The sequence below is a fragment of the Folsomia candida genome, unplaced genomic scaffold (assembly GCF_002217175.1).
Source record: "Folsomia candida strain VU population unplaced genomic scaffold, ASM221717v1 Fcan01_Sc008, whole genome shotgun sequence".
In the NCBI taxonomy this organism is placed as follows: Eukaryota; Metazoa; Arthropoda; class Collembola; order Entomobryomorpha; family Isotomidae; genus Folsomia; species Folsomia candida.
The window spans coordinates 2,104,570-2,120,785 of record NW_019091200.1 but is presented as its reverse complement, the minus strand read 5'-3'; the positions used below and the strand labels follow the sequence as shown (position 1 = coordinate 2,120,785).

The 16,216-nt window shown below is 38.4% G+C and overlaps 1 protein-coding gene across 1 annotated transcript in view; it reads right to left on the bottom strand.

The window, feature by feature from the left end:
* The window catches only part of LOC110853543 (headcase protein), a 32,699-nt gene extending 16,707 nt beyond the window's left edge, over positions 1-15,992 (bottom strand). The window contains exons 1-5 of the mRNA XM_022101818.2: positions 15,286-15,992; positions 14,810-15,200; positions 11,280-11,483; positions 10,347-11,138; positions 9,965-10,058 (exon numbers count right to left, since the gene is read on the bottom strand). Coding sequence (XP_021957510.2) covers positions 9,965-10,058; positions 10,347-11,138; positions 11,280-11,483; positions 14,810-14,952 — 1,233 coding nt within the window. The 5' untranslated portion in view covers positions 14,953-15,200; positions 15,286-15,992. The remainder of the gene's footprint in view (positions 1-9,964; positions 10,059-10,346; positions 11,139-11,279; positions 11,484-14,809; positions 15,201-15,285) is intronic.
* Between the last annotated feature and the right edge of the window lie 224 nt (positions 15,993-16,216).

Here is a 16,216-nt window from a genome sequence, read left to right as displayed (position 1 = left end):
TGACCAGAAATGTCCTTGAGGAGATAAAGAGATGACGAGGAGGCATGAATTCACCGCATTTAATAAGTTATCTCTGCATTTCTCGGAAAGGGAATAAGTAGTCTGACAGAGAGACAGAGGGAGAAAATTGGAGTGTAATAATAACAAATGTTATTAGGCTTATTTGTTACCAACTAGATAACTTGTTAATCTGTCCAACACTGTTTCATATTGGAATCAACGAAGCAACTAACCAACGCCATATGTGTCGTTTTCTTCTAATCTTTCTCCTCTCAGAGACTACTTTCCTTGCCGGGAAAAGCTGCAGCCGGCAGGAAAGAAAAACCGGACAAACCAGGCAACCCGACTACTCACCAAGAAGACTGGGAGAAGATGAATAGAAAATCTAAGGAAGGACACACAGATATTCTCGTAGCCATCCTTCCGTCACCAATTTTCTCCTCTTACTTACTTAACTTCTTATAATACTTACATACAGCAGAGTGTCTCTGTGTGTGATCAATCTTTCTCTTCATACATAAAAACATAATCTGCACCACCAACCAGTTGATCCATATTTCTTATCACTTTTCCCCAGAGATTATTTCCATGCATTTCGCGAACCCTAAATTCAATAGGAATGGATGTACGAAATTTTCAATTTCGCCACCTCTCCATCCATGCCAATTAATCTAATTAAATTTGAGCGAAATGAATAAGAAGCCTCTCATCGTCGTCGTGAGTCTCGGGATAAAAGTTATAAAACCTTCTTCTTTTTTGTTCCTACTTATCCTTCCACTTCACTTGGTTCCCTAATACTTGACATCTCTCTCTCTGCAGAACTTTCTCCACTCGACGGACAAATTAAATTTGGGCGAGGAGGCAAAAGGCAAAATTAATGAATGAGAAGATGAAGTCCGTCAAGTCAAGATTTAGAGAAATATCTATGTATTTATAGCCGGCCGCATTTATCAAGTGTGTATGTACGAGGGTAACGTACTCTTTAAGATGTTAGAGAGAGGAAATCGAGCATAACGGGAACAACACTAGTCGAGAATTATGAAACCGAGAAACAAGAGGTTTTAAAACATATACATATTTTATGCAAAAGTTTCCAAATTCGAGTGCGGAAAGAGAGAGAAAGTAAAATAAAAAATAAAATAAGGGATAAGTTGTGTCAGGTTGCGAAAAGTTCTTTTTTAACTTTTTATTCCTCCAGGGACAATATGCATGAAGCATTAACGTTTATCAAAATGTTGCACAAGCCATAAGTTACAGACGTAGGGAAAACTTGGTGGTCTAATTATCACTCACTCTCAATTTTCTCCACAACAACTTCGCTCTTGCCAAATAAACAGAGATGGGTAGAAATACTTCGTCAAAATCTAGTATATACATTTTTGAGCTCTGTTCTTCACAGGGATTGGATTTCCACAAAAATACGAAAATCTATGTGGAGCAACATCATGCGAAAATACAGATTTTCTGAAGAAATTGACTTGGCGCGTCAAAATACTTTGTTTTTAAAAAATCGTGAAGACAATGTATTTTGACTCATCATAAAAAGTTAATTTCATCACAAAACCTATATTTTCATCTGGCTGTTGTCTTCTCCACGTAGATTCTCATCTTTATGTGTAATACCCCCGGAAATCGAAACCCTGGAAAGAACAGAGTTCAAAATGCGGTACACTTTGACTCAGTATTTTGCCCACCTCTGCAAATAAACGAGGCTATTTTATTTGTCTGTGTATGTGTATCGTCTCCCATGTGTATCAAGTAACGGTGGGATGGGACACATAAAAGTGAGGTCAATTGGACCTGCAGTTATTAAAGAGTGAAGTGAAGCATCCAATATTTATTAAGTGAGCCCATCCATCCATCCACAGAGAAGAACTGCTCCCATGTTTCCGTAAAGGGAGGTTAGTGAACTCTGAAAACTCGGTGAAAGTCTGGAACGAAATGTAATGTATCATCCATGATGTTCAAACTGTGTGTGAGAGAGAAAGTATGTAGTTTGTCCTATGTAAAATTGAATTAGAATGATGTTTCCATCTCCATCCTTCCAAGCAACAACTACTCCACTCAACATCACAGAGGAGGAAGCAGTGGAGGACAAAATTCGCAATTTTGCAATAGTATAGAGAGTTTGCCAATGTGGGTTGAGGTTAATACCCGCCCGCAACTAGACGTTCGTAACATCACTGCCTTATTTTTCGTACTTCCCACCCACCCAGCATCAATGTAATTCGCAACGTTTGCAAATATTCTCACTAGAAGCACACTCGGAACAGGATACTTATTACAAAATCAAGAGTACTTGGAGAGCAGCGAAGTACAAATTCCTATCCTCCTCTCTCGTAACTTATTAAAGAGAAAGTTGACTTTCACTCTCACTTCTCTCGAGGGAGAAGCAGACTAGTTTCGGAATGAGGAGCGGATAATAATAATAATAATATGTATGCGGAATATGAGATTTGCATGCTGCGTAAGTAACAAGACGATGTAATCAATTCTTTTTGATAACCAAATATTCTCTCCTTCCTGACTTTCTCCTCCTTGCTGTAGCTGTTGGTCTTCTGCTTTTTACTTTGGGAAACTAATTCAATTAGATATTTGAATAGTGCGAGAGATGAAAAGAAAATGATGAAATATGCTGAGATTTACTGTTTCTGCTGCTCCTCCTGCCTTAATCAAATTACTTACGTACTCTATTCTTCTCCCATTTTGTGTGCAATAATAAATTATGCTTTCCCTAAAAACTTGCTAAACACGCGTACCTACATAACACACCTGCCTGGCTGGCTGCAATTTATTTGAAAAGTTGGTTCATCATCCGCTCATGCATCTACATAATAACGTCACATTATATTCACCAGCGAACCGTTTCTTGGAATAAATCATGTCCCATACATAGTAAAAAAAACATGCCAGCTTTCTAACCATAATGGTTCCCCAATTATCTATGTATCTGCATAACAATGATGATGATGACTTTCTCTTCATAAACTTTTTGTCGCAGCAGCAGCAGCCTTGAATTTGTGAGGATCCCCAACTTTACGACAATCTTGACATTCGTCTAGCACAACTTTCTTTATGTGCTCGTCCACATTTTCTTGCAAATTGACTACTTTTACCCAATGCGGGACACCAATAATCAGACCCACACAATCTCCAGGAAGAACGTTTCCAATCACGTGCTGAATCTCGCACAGCTTCTGTCACTTCCACATAGCAACAACCTTCAGAAGGGAGGAATGCACGTAGGAGAGAAAAGTGAGGATAGCATAGCCAAGGTGCTACTATCGTGTAGAGTCAGATTCCTGCAGGAATTCGACATGACTGCTTCAGGATTTCTCAAGTACGCATTTCATCGATGAGATTGAGTAACGCTACGCTACCACGAGTGGAACCAAGCCCTTGAGGGGCTCGTTATAAAATTCGCTTAATTCGCAAATCCATACCTTATTTTCAAGCTGTCCTTGACTTGGGGACAGTAACACAAAATATGGCATAAAAAATGTGACCTCATAAAATAAAAGATACCTAAAAATTCCTCTTGTACGCATTTACCACCCAATTAGGATCCCGACCCACCACAACATATTTGGACTTTCCCCCACCTCGATCTCCGACTTGGGCGAAATACAGATAAATTCACTCTCTCTTTCCTTCCATATACGGAACAAGGAACAAGGATCCTCCCTTTAAACGTATCTCGAAATGTAGGTATATACTTATTAGAACATTGTCCGATTCCCGAACCCGGGTCGGATATTTCTGCCTGGTTTCCCCCTCTTCCTAATATATCTATCTTTCCTCGTTCGTTCGTGACTTAAGCTGTAAGAGTTCCAATATTTCTCCAGCATTATTTTCAGCCTCGTATACCTATATATACATTACATACATGGAAGCTACATATCCCCCTTGTTTGTGCACTATCCACATCTCCCATCCTGCCTCGTATATACATATTATACACTCGTTCGTAGCTCTTATTATTATCGACTCACTCACACCATTACGAAAAGTACGACGCAGTTGAGTTCTCCACAAACCCAAAAAACCTGACCTACGAAACGGATTCTCAATGTCAAACGCTGTGTACCTACTCCCGTATGTATTCCATTCCATTCTCGTACATATAAAAGTAACGCTCTTGCTTATACCTAACCGTCCCATCTCGCCATCCCACAAACCAAGTCCGCTTTTAACACACAGGAAACTTTCACTTATTTACTGACCATTGTGTCGTTCGTGATGTCCTTTTAGCAATTTGGCTATTTCTGCACATCGATTTTGACTTATTTCGATAAATACGCGTCTTTTTATACGTACATTCCGTCCAAAATAGGGCGATAGAAATGGATGCCTATTTAAATAATTAAAATCCCTGACGTAACCGTCATATTATTAGCTTGTCAACGTAATCGTACATAAGCACGAATTTCAATCCAGTAATTCAACTCCTTATTTAATTCCGCTCCATATGAAATGTGAGTTTCTGTCTGCCTTCGTATATGGACAGGAACGTCAATTAAATTCCAAAACGAGTTCGAACTCGTGTATTTAACGACGCTTTTTACTGATTTATCTCCCTCATTATGGCTGACAAAGAAAGAAAGTACATCATTACAAGCAGGCAGCCCTTACTCACTCATGATGGCATATACGTAATCAAAATAATGCCTCTTTTCTATATAAACTCGGCTGAAAATGATTGTTAATTAAATTTTACTACCTGCTCGTTCACTCCGTGCAAAACAAGGTAAACAAAATTTAGTTGGTTGGACTGATAATAAAGACAATGGAATACGAGTTTTGTTGAAAATACGCACACGACGACGAGTCTTGTAAGTAGAAACAATTTTGGGAGGCATTTTGATACGTTACGACATTTTGTTATGGTCGTAATTATTATCTAAAGTAAAGCACGATAACATCAGCAGACTAGCCGGCCGGCAAAGTAAAAACAAACATTGTATTAAGTATTTACGAGAGAAGAACAATACTTTTTTATAAATAAAAGTAATGTAATTTGATATAAATGTGTTCCGTAACTGTTGTAACTTTGGCATTTAAACGACTCTCTACGTGCAATAAGAGGCAGTAAGTACTCACTTTTTTGTGTGGGGAGACAGACACGAAAAATTCCAAGGTTCTAATTAGGCTCTCTTTTTACAGAGTTACTAGTTTAAAAAACTTTTTTTATATTTATTCCTGCCTTCATTTCGTCGGAATCTGTAGGCGAGAGAGAGAGACAGAGCCTCTGTCACAGAGGAGATAAATAGTACAACAATTCCTACAATTATAAGTTAACACTTCAACCTAACATAAGCAACCCTTTTCACTTGCTCCTGTCTGCCTGGAACACAAAAAATTCAACGTCGTCGCTACCCAATTTTAGTTTTAAAACCCAACTTTGTAGTATCATATCATCCAATCCGGCATCATATTTTTTTCCAGGATGGAACTAGTCATTCTATTTCTGAGCAGTCTGAAATTAAAAAGCTTGACCTCGTCGAACAACTTGTGTGGATGGAATTGTAAGTCTGCCCTCGCATCTTCTTGGGATATTTAAAAATCCAAAATTTATTATTCTAACCGTATCCCAACTGGTGCTCGTTACTTTTTAAAAAGTCATACAAAAAAATGAGAGGAATAAGATGCAGTTTTATATGGTCATATTAAGTATTACGTAATAAAGCCTTATCCAAAAAAATATATAACCCAGCTTCACATTTTATTAATTCCTCTTGTGTCCTTCCTTGCATACATAATTTATTTAATAATTTTAACGCTACTGAGAATTTCCTACTGGCCAAAAATGACGCAAAACAACACACCCAAAGTGGTGGAGGCAGATGAGGAAATAATAATAACATGGAACCTTTGGCCAGTACGTAGAAGGACGGGGATCCATCAATTTGATCCGAACCTTCCATCCCTCATGGCATGAATCAAGGGCTCCCAATCCTAACCTTAGCCAACAAACATCCGAGAATCACACCACCAGTCGGACCAAAGGGACAAAACAAAGTCCTCTCCTCCTCCCTGCTTCCCCACCACACGTCTCATTTTATCATCATCTCTCTCTCCTTTTTTACTGATCTCGCTCAAGTCAACGTATGTACATATAAGCTAACGACTGTAATTAAAAAGTCCACTTTCCTACCAAACCTTAGGGGGTGTAGGAAGAAGAAGGGAGGTAAATATCATCATCATCATCATCACTCGGTCGACCAGACCAGGATCAGGGTACGTAAAATAAAAGGCAATGTTTTTAAAGACCTTTCTGCCCGGAAACCAATAATACGTAAATAAATCATTGTACTTTTTGGAACCTATACTTTTTAACAAAGACGGGAAACCGTTACGGGTCGAAGAAGTAGTACTTATGACCTCGTGACCTACCTAATACGAAGGAGAATGGCACGATGGGAAATCCAGGAAAAAGTATAAAGCGTAAAATGATGTGGCAAAAGATTTAAAAGGTCTTTTTTCGCAAAAGGGTATCATATTTGTGTGAATGAGGTCACTTTTTGGTGAAGAATGAATTGAATGAAATTATTGATGCAAAATGAGTAAATTCCATGAACTGAAAGGCTACCAAATCTTTCATAATCTGGAGAAGAGAGAACGGAAATTACATAAAATTCAAATTAACCAAAAATCCTTTAACGACGACGCAGTGATTTCAATCGGTAACTTTACTTTGATAAACAGGTTGTAAATCCGGCTTTAATTTCTTCCATGCTCACATCACAATTTAGAAAAACGGCCAGCCTCTGCCCCTACTAATCACCAACTTTCCCCAGGGAACGAACGAATAAATCGCTCAGGTTGAACAAGTGGAGTGTGTGGTTCGAATTTGAATTTAGAGGAAGGGTATGCAAGTAAGTAAAAAGTGGTTCAAAGTTAGTGAAGGAAAAAGAAGTTACTTCTTTTTTATCCGACTCTTTCAACTAAAGCCTCCAAGGGCGTCAAGTACATTTCTGTATTTCTTCTTCTCTCTCTCCCGATAACCTAAAGCCTCTGGCAATGACTTGGCACCAACCAACCAAGTGAATTACGCACTTTTTATTGTGAGGGACCACGACGACGACGAGAACGAGGGCTAAAACATGTACATAGTTTTTTAACTGTAAATCTCATCTATATCCAGCAGCAGCAGGATAAAGGATACAGTACAGAGAGGAGGATTTGAGCCAAGGGTAATAATAAGCAGTCAACCATGCACTGCACGTACTGCTAGGTTTTTAGAAAAGCACCGAATGTTTAACTTAAACGGATGGATATATACATAACCAAAACCTCTTCTTATCCTAGGTAAGAATAAGTAAGAAGTGGATAAAAAATTCAAAAGTGCATTATTATAACTTCTCCAGAAGCAGCAGCTTTGTAAGAGAAAAGAACCTTCCAGACTAAACTGCTGGTCTGAGGAGAAGGGTTGAACACAAAGTCCTCACAAAGATTATGCATTTCTATAGGGAAGGATTTCTACAAAGTGTGGATGGATATCTTAACAAGTTTTCTACTTTATTGTTAATTTCATGCTGTGATTTAGAACAATCTGGAGGATGTCGAAGAAAAAACGGAAAAATAGCAAAAGACATATCTACTTGGATACAACTAATTTTATGTAAAAGTGTTACAAGAATTTGAATGCTATCCTATTGTTTATGGAATTATGCATGTATTACTCAGCATATTTTGGCCGCCGCTTAATCATCGTGGCAGAAAAAATTTCAAATTTTTAAGCAATCGATCTTGCTTGGTAAACGTAAAATTTGAAGCTGTCAGAAAACATGGGATTGAGATTGATCCAACATTGTTGACTTTGCTCTTGAAATGCGAACATTGTTGGCAGACACAAGTTTTCTAGGCAGATTATGCATGTCCCAACCATGGGTTTCATCATCACCAGACAAACACATTTTCTTCATAGTGTAGCGTAGCATATGCTTATAATTTGATTATCTATATAGGTAAGTTTTCTGCTTACAGGTCAATAAAAACTAACACAAATATTTCCTCAATCATTTAACTCTTCAGTGTGTTGTAAATAAATAAAAATTCTGTAAGAAGAGTTGACAATGCGTTATGCACACACACAAGCCTAAAAAGGCCAATTTATGTAGCACCATTAATCTGGACAATGACGGGCATAAAGTACAAGCTTCAAGACGAGGGAACCTTTTTGGATGATAAGCACCGATTTACGTCACATTAGTTTCAAACTGGACCAAATTTAACGTAATTAAAAACTTTACCATAGAACATTCTCTGTAACTTGAGTTTGAAGACAGTTACAAAGCAAAATATTTACGATTTTCGCTAATGAAATAATGAAATTAGACAGGATTTGTGAAGTGCACAAATGAGAAGGGTTGGAAGTTGGAACTGTATGTTTCACGTACTAAAAATCACCTGTTTTATTGCATATTTTACTGTGTACCTCACTTTGCAGATAATGTTTGATGATGAAGTTTTAATTGCATACAATTTGGCACAATTTGAACTTAATAATCGGTACTTGACACCCAAAAAAGTTCCCTCGTTCGTAAGCTAGCAACCAAGAACGGAAGCTAATCTCTTGTCCAGAAGCAGTTGCTCTCTTACTATGAGTTATATTTAGGTTATGTAATAACCAATAAACAAATTGTTGACTAGCTTTTTTACGACTTTATGACACAATTCTTCACAGAAACAGTGTTTTCTTTGCCCAATTTTGTCCACTATTTTGTAATAAAGCTCCCTTTATCCTTTTCTGCAATAATTCGGCAAAAAATCCAATCCCTTTTCAATTTCTACATACTTTACTTAACTCGTTCTGCTCTTTAGTTTTAGTCACCTAGAATTTTGCGTCATTCGTTCGTCAATAATAATATCATGTTCGTGTAAAAATGAACGTACGTAACATCCATCCAGACAAAAAGTCAGTTAAATTAGTGAGTCGAGCATGTGATAATAAATACTTGAACGAAGAAGAGGTGAAGTAATGCTGCATTTTATACGTGTTTCCCATCCATCCATCCATCCATCCATCTATTCAGTCGTAATGAGAGGAGAAATATGTATTTACAATGTGCAGTGTGCAAAGGAGACGGGGATTACTAATGAATGAATACCTGAATAAAAAAGTGTGTTCCATGCTCAAACAAATTTCTGACTAGAACTTCCACCTTCCTTTTCCTCCTCCTTCGTAATCGTAATATGAATGCCATGTAGAGTTGAATAGAAAAATGTATAACCCTTCCATTGCATGCCTTCGTTGAGCACACAATATGCATCGCATCCTTCTCTCCATAATGATAATCCACCCTCACTTATTCATTTTCATAATGTTCCCCATGCATATTACCGCATGCCAGAAGAGGACATAACTGCATAGCAAATAATACTAAAAAAATGTTTAAAAATGAAAGTCAAACACATTTCATATTTAACAAGGATCGACTCTAACTCTAACTCTAAGCCGTGTGTCCCTAATCCCCACTAACACTAATCCTAGAATTTACAATCACACACAAATCCAAGTTAAACAAACACAGCAATTTTTTGGAGGAGAGGACCGAAACCGAAGTTATGCATGTAGTCTTGTATTTAAGTACGAGTGGGTTGAGAGGTCTGGTAAATAAATACGTATGCAGATTAATGCAGCAAACTTATGAAGGAAAGTTTTGAATTGAAATTCACGTCCATTTTTAAACCACTCTAAATCCAAGGTCAGCATGGATGAATGCATAATGTTTTGGGGATGTGTGGCTCAATTTTAATGTGTTACGACACCAAAATGACAAGTGACATTGTCTCCTCTTACATACATGCTTTTGTTCTGTGGGTGATAGAATATGTAAATTTACAGTATTTAAATATAAATGACAGTTCTATTTCTAACGACGCCTTAATTAAAATTATTAATTTAATTCATGATGGTTAAATAATAATGTATGCAATTACAAGTTTATTAATAAGTTCTTACCTTAATGTGGTACGAGTTTTGTTTTTGTTTTGGGAGAAAGTTGAAGCTGGAAAAGTCATTGCGACGACAGAACAAACTTCCCGTCGAGTTGTGCCTGAAATTGAAACGTAATTTTCCTCCTTAATTACAATTTGAGATTATAGGACTCCCTCCGAGCTATCCAATCATCTCCCACTTTCCCCTTTCACTACGTACTTTCGCTCCAATAGATATCAAATTAATCCCGACGTGAACCCACAACCTCAAAGGGAGCAAAAGAGCATTGAAAATGACTTCAATCAGGAAATGAAGCAAGTCAACACTTTGATAATAAAAGTAATTTTAAGTCTGGAAGAAGAACTACTTCTTGTGAGAAGATGAGAGTTACATAAAAAAAACTCACCGAATTCGGTCACCCCCGTTGGAATTCTTTCTCTGGAATTTGAAGAAATTCTGTGCCAGCATGGAGCTGGTGGAGGCTGGAGATCCAAACTGTGCCCCAGGAGAAGGAGGCGATCCAGATCCAGACGCAGCAGAAAAAGCTCCCGAAGAGCCGGAAGCATTAGAGGAAAGACTGTTGACCCTGTCACGATACAGGGACGCGGATTCGGGAAGATTCCACGGGCCGGATGACGGTGGCGAGGGGGAATCTGAATCTGAACTTCCAAAGCTTCCTATCCCACTGGAAGAAGAGGAGCCTGCAGAGCCCCCAGAATTGCATGCAGATGACGAAGAAGTGGGGTCAGACGAGGTCGAGGTTGTCGCCTTGATGGGAGCACTTGCAACAGGAGCCACTTTTCGGCTATGATTATCATTCGGATGGGGCACCGGAGCGGAGAGAGAAAGTGTGGGCAGGTTTTCTTTCGCCTTCTTCTTTTTCTTCTTTCTCTCTTCAGCAACAGCAGCGGCGGCGGCAACAGCGGCAGCATTGTCGCGGTTCTGATTGTTTGCATTATGTTGATTCGGAGCAGCGACTTCTTCTTGTGCTTGGGCTGCGACTGCGGCCGCAGCAGCCGGAGCGGCGGGTGGATTTGGGTTCGCGGCCGCGATTCGGTCCAATTTCTCCGTGGGGGAGATCCAATCCAAATCTTTGCGAAGGTGACCTTTTCCACAGTTGCAGCCACATGCACGATACGAAATATCGTAACCCTTCTTTGTCCACAAGTTTTGTTGTCGCTGTTTCACCGACCAAGATCTAAAGCAGTACATAATTGGTCGATGATAGATACGATATGAGACCCAGTTTTGTGATTCGTTTACATATGCAACAAGACTCTAATGACATTTTTTGTATGTTATCAGGTGAGTTAATTGGCAGTTTAAAATTGTCTCTCACCTAGCTCGGCCAGTGGAGCTGAGGAAGTTCAAGACCGATGTTTCCCAATCGGCGAAACACTCGGAATGCATGTAATTTCCTTGCTCGCATTGCAGATTGTTGCATGCAACTCGCACCACTTCGATCGATCCACTTTCGATATCCTCCATGTAGATTAGACGCTTCGGTTCGAGACATCCCTTGGGGCGGACGCATTTCATCGGCCTGTCAAAAAAAGGGGAAATACATATTTAAATACGCAATTATAACTGTAAACAATAAAGGGGGTCAATCAGTAGGAGTTTGATGATGCACAAGTTATAAATAGTAAATGCGTCGTTATACACCGGATACCGTCGTCAATATGGACACATTCCTTCCGTAATTGGATTATGCCGCCTTAATATTATTGTAACGTAATATGCAGGGAGAGAAAGCTCATTATTTCCGTGTCCCGTGACATAATCATAATAATAACATGAAGGAGTAACAGCAAAACCATGTCCACATCCTGAAAGGAGAGAGAAAGCTGAGGCTAGTTTGAGGAGTGCACATGCAAAATATCGATTTTCTTTGACCTTCCTCTCTCTTTCCGTAATCGGTGGTGTAATATAGCTCGGCTTCTATTTCGGCCCGTATAACAGGTACCCTTTAATTCCTGCTTGTGGTCGTGTGATAATGGAGGTTTCCCAGCGTATGTTCCCCGATTTTGAGCAAACTTGTGTCAATCCATTACAAATTTAATTCAGTACGAAATTTGCAAAAGACACGATCTCATATTTGCATCCGAAGAGGAGAAAACATGCACTAAATTTAGAAAGTGTAAAATTTGTCAACTTTAGGGCGCGTTTTCTCCTCTTTAGATGCAAATATCCCTGCCAAACGTGCCCATTGGGAGGTCATGTTTGTTGCAAATTTCATACTAATTAAATTTGTCATCGATTGACACCAGTTTGCTCAAAATATGTGAGTATACACTGAGGGACCTCCATTCTGAGTCAGATTCGTCGGAACACGAAAATTCTAAATGGGAACAATCGACCCTAATGTCCCAGCCAACAATTCGGCCAAAATTCTTTGAAAGAATTCTGTACGAACATGTCGAAATTACACCGAGCTCGAAAGATGCCAGAATTCTTGAAGAATTCTATATGATTTCACTGCGAATTCTCATAGAAAAATCTTCAACGAATGTACGCCGAAAGATGATCGAAATTCGTTACGATTTCTTTGTGATTTCACTCCGAATTCTTAGAGGAAAATCTTGATCGAATTTAGACAGAAAGATAGCCCGAATTCGTCACGATTTCTTGGAGATTTCGGTAATCTCACTTAGAGTGTACGAATTCTAAAGGAATTCTAGCTAAGGCTGCAGTTTGTTCTTGGAGGTGGCCATGAGCCCACGCAATTTATTACTGCGCTCCTTCAGACAAAAACAGGATTTTAAAGAACAATAATAATTTGGAAAGTAATCCGAATAATAAATCCTCTCTCCAAAATCTAACCTGGTAAGTATTTGATTTTGTAAAATGTTGTAGCAAGTTTTATCCGTCTCTATTTCGTATTGCTTTTGGTAATTGTTGTTTGGGGTATTCAGATCACCATCGTCTCTGGAGGAGTGAGGGAATAAGAGGAAGTTGATATGGATGGTGCCGAAAAAATTGCTGACTGACGATTTATTGTCCAAAATAGTCTAAAAGGAATGAAGAGAATCCGCCGGCGGATATCAAAGATGTCCTTTACAGTAAGTATGAATAAGTAAAGTGAATCATATTATGTGAATCATATTATTATAATTTGGTAGATTTCTTCCGTTGAATTTATTACAATTTTTTAATTATTAGGGGGTGCAGCAAATCTGATGAGTCCTTTGCTACCTGACCTTGCAAAAATTGATGACGGAATCTCGAAGGAGTTGACTAAGGCCCGTGATCGTATGTATAAAAGCAAGAAGTGAGTTTTATATTTTTGCCATTAAATTTTGCTATAGTTTTGTTTCAAATTTTTAAGTTTTTTGCCATTATCAATATATTGTGCAAAATATTTAAAACCTGTTTTAATTTCACAGGAAACAGCCATTCAGCAAAAAACTGCCCTCGCCATCATCACAGAATTAATTTACAAGTAATTAGTTTATTTTTTGTTATGGTCATCAAAGTAATAAAATAATTCAAAAGAGCAAATCGTTTATCTAATTTTTGATTTCAATGTAAATCGTAGTGATTTCGGGCAGAATTCGTACAAAATTCATTAGAATTTCTATCAGAAATCATCACGAAGTCGAGAAAGAATCGCAAAGGATTCGTACAGAATTCGGCAAAAAAATTCGTGACGAATCGTCAAGAAATCTGTACGATTCTGCGGACATTTCCCACCGATTTCTTTGGGATTTCTAGACGAATCGTCAAGAAATCGATCCCGAATAGGTCGAAAATTGTGGCCGAATTGATCCAGAAAACACAAAGAATTGTTGGCTGGGGTGATTATAGTAAAGTAAACTATTAATGAACTATTCTCTGGTGCAACTTGACTTATGTATTCCGTACAATAACAAATGATTACAAAATACTTGAATTCAATGAGTTAGTGCTTCATGTCATTAAACGTGTTATTGTTTTGCTTGTAAGTAAAGTTGCAATTTTGTGGTTTTGTCGTCGTTCTCCTTATCAATGACAACACTTATGTAATGATCTATATTATATTTACATATTTTGAATGAAAGTGCAAGCAATGTCAATGTCAAGCTGGGACATGGTTATTTTGTTACATGGTGATTATTAGCGTGTCGGTCCGTGTATGCATCTCGGGCACATTTTTATTTAGCAAGTCGCAGCTAAAATTTTAATGTGCATGCAAAATAAGAAATGAAACGAACTTGCCCTTCATTGCCCTTGCTTCGACTTGTCAAAGACATATATTTTACATGGCATGACGTAATAATTTACGACATTAGCGAAATCCAAGCCAGCTTGAGTCAGTTTATAACTTTGGCTTGCCAGATATGTATCTAGATATCTAGGTATAGATAGCTCAAGCTGTTAGATATGCACAAACTAAACTAGAACCACATTTTAGGCTGCAGGACACGAACTGTTTACATTTACTTTTATACATAATGGCTCAGTTTTTAATACCCAGCAGATATTTGCGATTCACAACTGCATGCAGGCAGACACTGGTTAGTCGTTTGGTATAAAAAAATTACAGGCATAAAACCAGATTTTATATGGGAAAACCGAGCAGATAATATAAAGTCACCACACACAACACACTAACCAGATAATTGGCATGCTATATCGAGTATCATGTATCGTGACATAAAAACATGGCCAAAAAGCAAAACCCGGACCTGTCAAGTTACTTATACCTATAAAAATATGGATAATACGCCGGCCGGTTTTTCGGTTTGTGCTAATGCAAATAATTATGCATGTATCGAGTGCAAATATTTGTGATATGGAGTGCATTATGCTGTAATCTGAATACTGCTGCGATTCTAAAATTTTGTAATGATGCTGCAGACGAGATTTAAATTGTCCATTTAAACTTACGATGAAGCCATTCCATTTCGTCCGTGTTGGTTGCCATTGCGTTGATTGTGGGCAGGACCACCCCCACCGCCGCCGGCACCACCACCCCCACTGCCCCCATGGTTGCCTCCATGATCATTCTTTGCTCTTCGATTCGGAGCCATGATAGATGATGATAATTTCCTCTGATTCTTCAAAAAGAGTGACGTGCGTGAGATTGGTGAGATAATTGAGATCCACTTGTAAATGAATGAACAGTCAAACCCAAGAGATTTGTGGTCTCTTTCCTTCTCCAATTAATCAATCAATCAACAGTTTTAAATAATTAACAGGATTTGCATTCGTCCAGACAGTTTTTCTCTTTCAGATCCAAAACACGACGAAAATGCCGGTATATCAATTTCCTATAAACCTATGGATTTGAGGAAATCATTAGATTCGATTATAAATCCAATATCTATTAACTATTCTACTATAATTCTGTAACTTTTACTTACTTTTTTTCCCGGAAGGACTAGCAGAAGACGGATTTCTATCTTTGATTATCCAATTAACTATGTCAAAATACAATCACTTCTCTATCTTACTTCTTGCCGGAGTATCAACTCGACAGCGCTTCCATTTTCATCCACTACTATGATTAATAGTTAATTACATGTATCACACCCCGTATAAAATTTGTCCGGCGAAACACCTCAAATGCGTACGACTCTAGCAAAGCCGTAATAATTCTGGCCGGTATTTGTAAATTTTCAATTCTTCTTCCTCCCCTAAAATAATACTTGTTCCTGTCTAGAAAAGTGGTTTCCTTATGGTGCTCTCTTGCCGTATAGTGTTGTAGAAAATGGGCTTCATTGGGCAGTAGTAAAGTCAAGGAGGAAGATGAAGGAGAAGTCGAAACTGTCGAAATTCTGGATGAAGAACACGACGAAAATGACGAGGATTCAAAAACTTGTCGGTCGTGGAAAGTAGCCAGCTTCGTTCCTTCTCTAATTCTTACTTTTTGAGTAAGTACGGAGGTCGGGAATAGGAAAAGTAGTGTTCAAAAAAATATATTTTTACTCGAAAATTAGGTTCGGGAATTTGAGACTTTTTCTTCTCCAGCAGCTAAAGTGAGTGAGTGCGTAGTTGGGATTGTTTGTAAACAGAGTTGGGACATGTGCTTCGGCTGAGCGTTGGATTTCGACTGAACGGCAGAGTTGCTGTAGCTTCGCTGAGCCGGTAACTTCAATGTCACTTTGAGAGAGGAACGATAGGGGAATGGATCACCCAAACGTTTCGTTTTTATGACAAGATTTTCAGAAATTCTTGCAAAAAAAAGAAATTTCTTATTGTTATGCGACTTGTCTCGAACTGTCAAATCTGGGCAGTTTCCAAATTCTGACCCTTTTCGCGGGGAAAGTTGATCCGGTGAGATATTTATTTTTG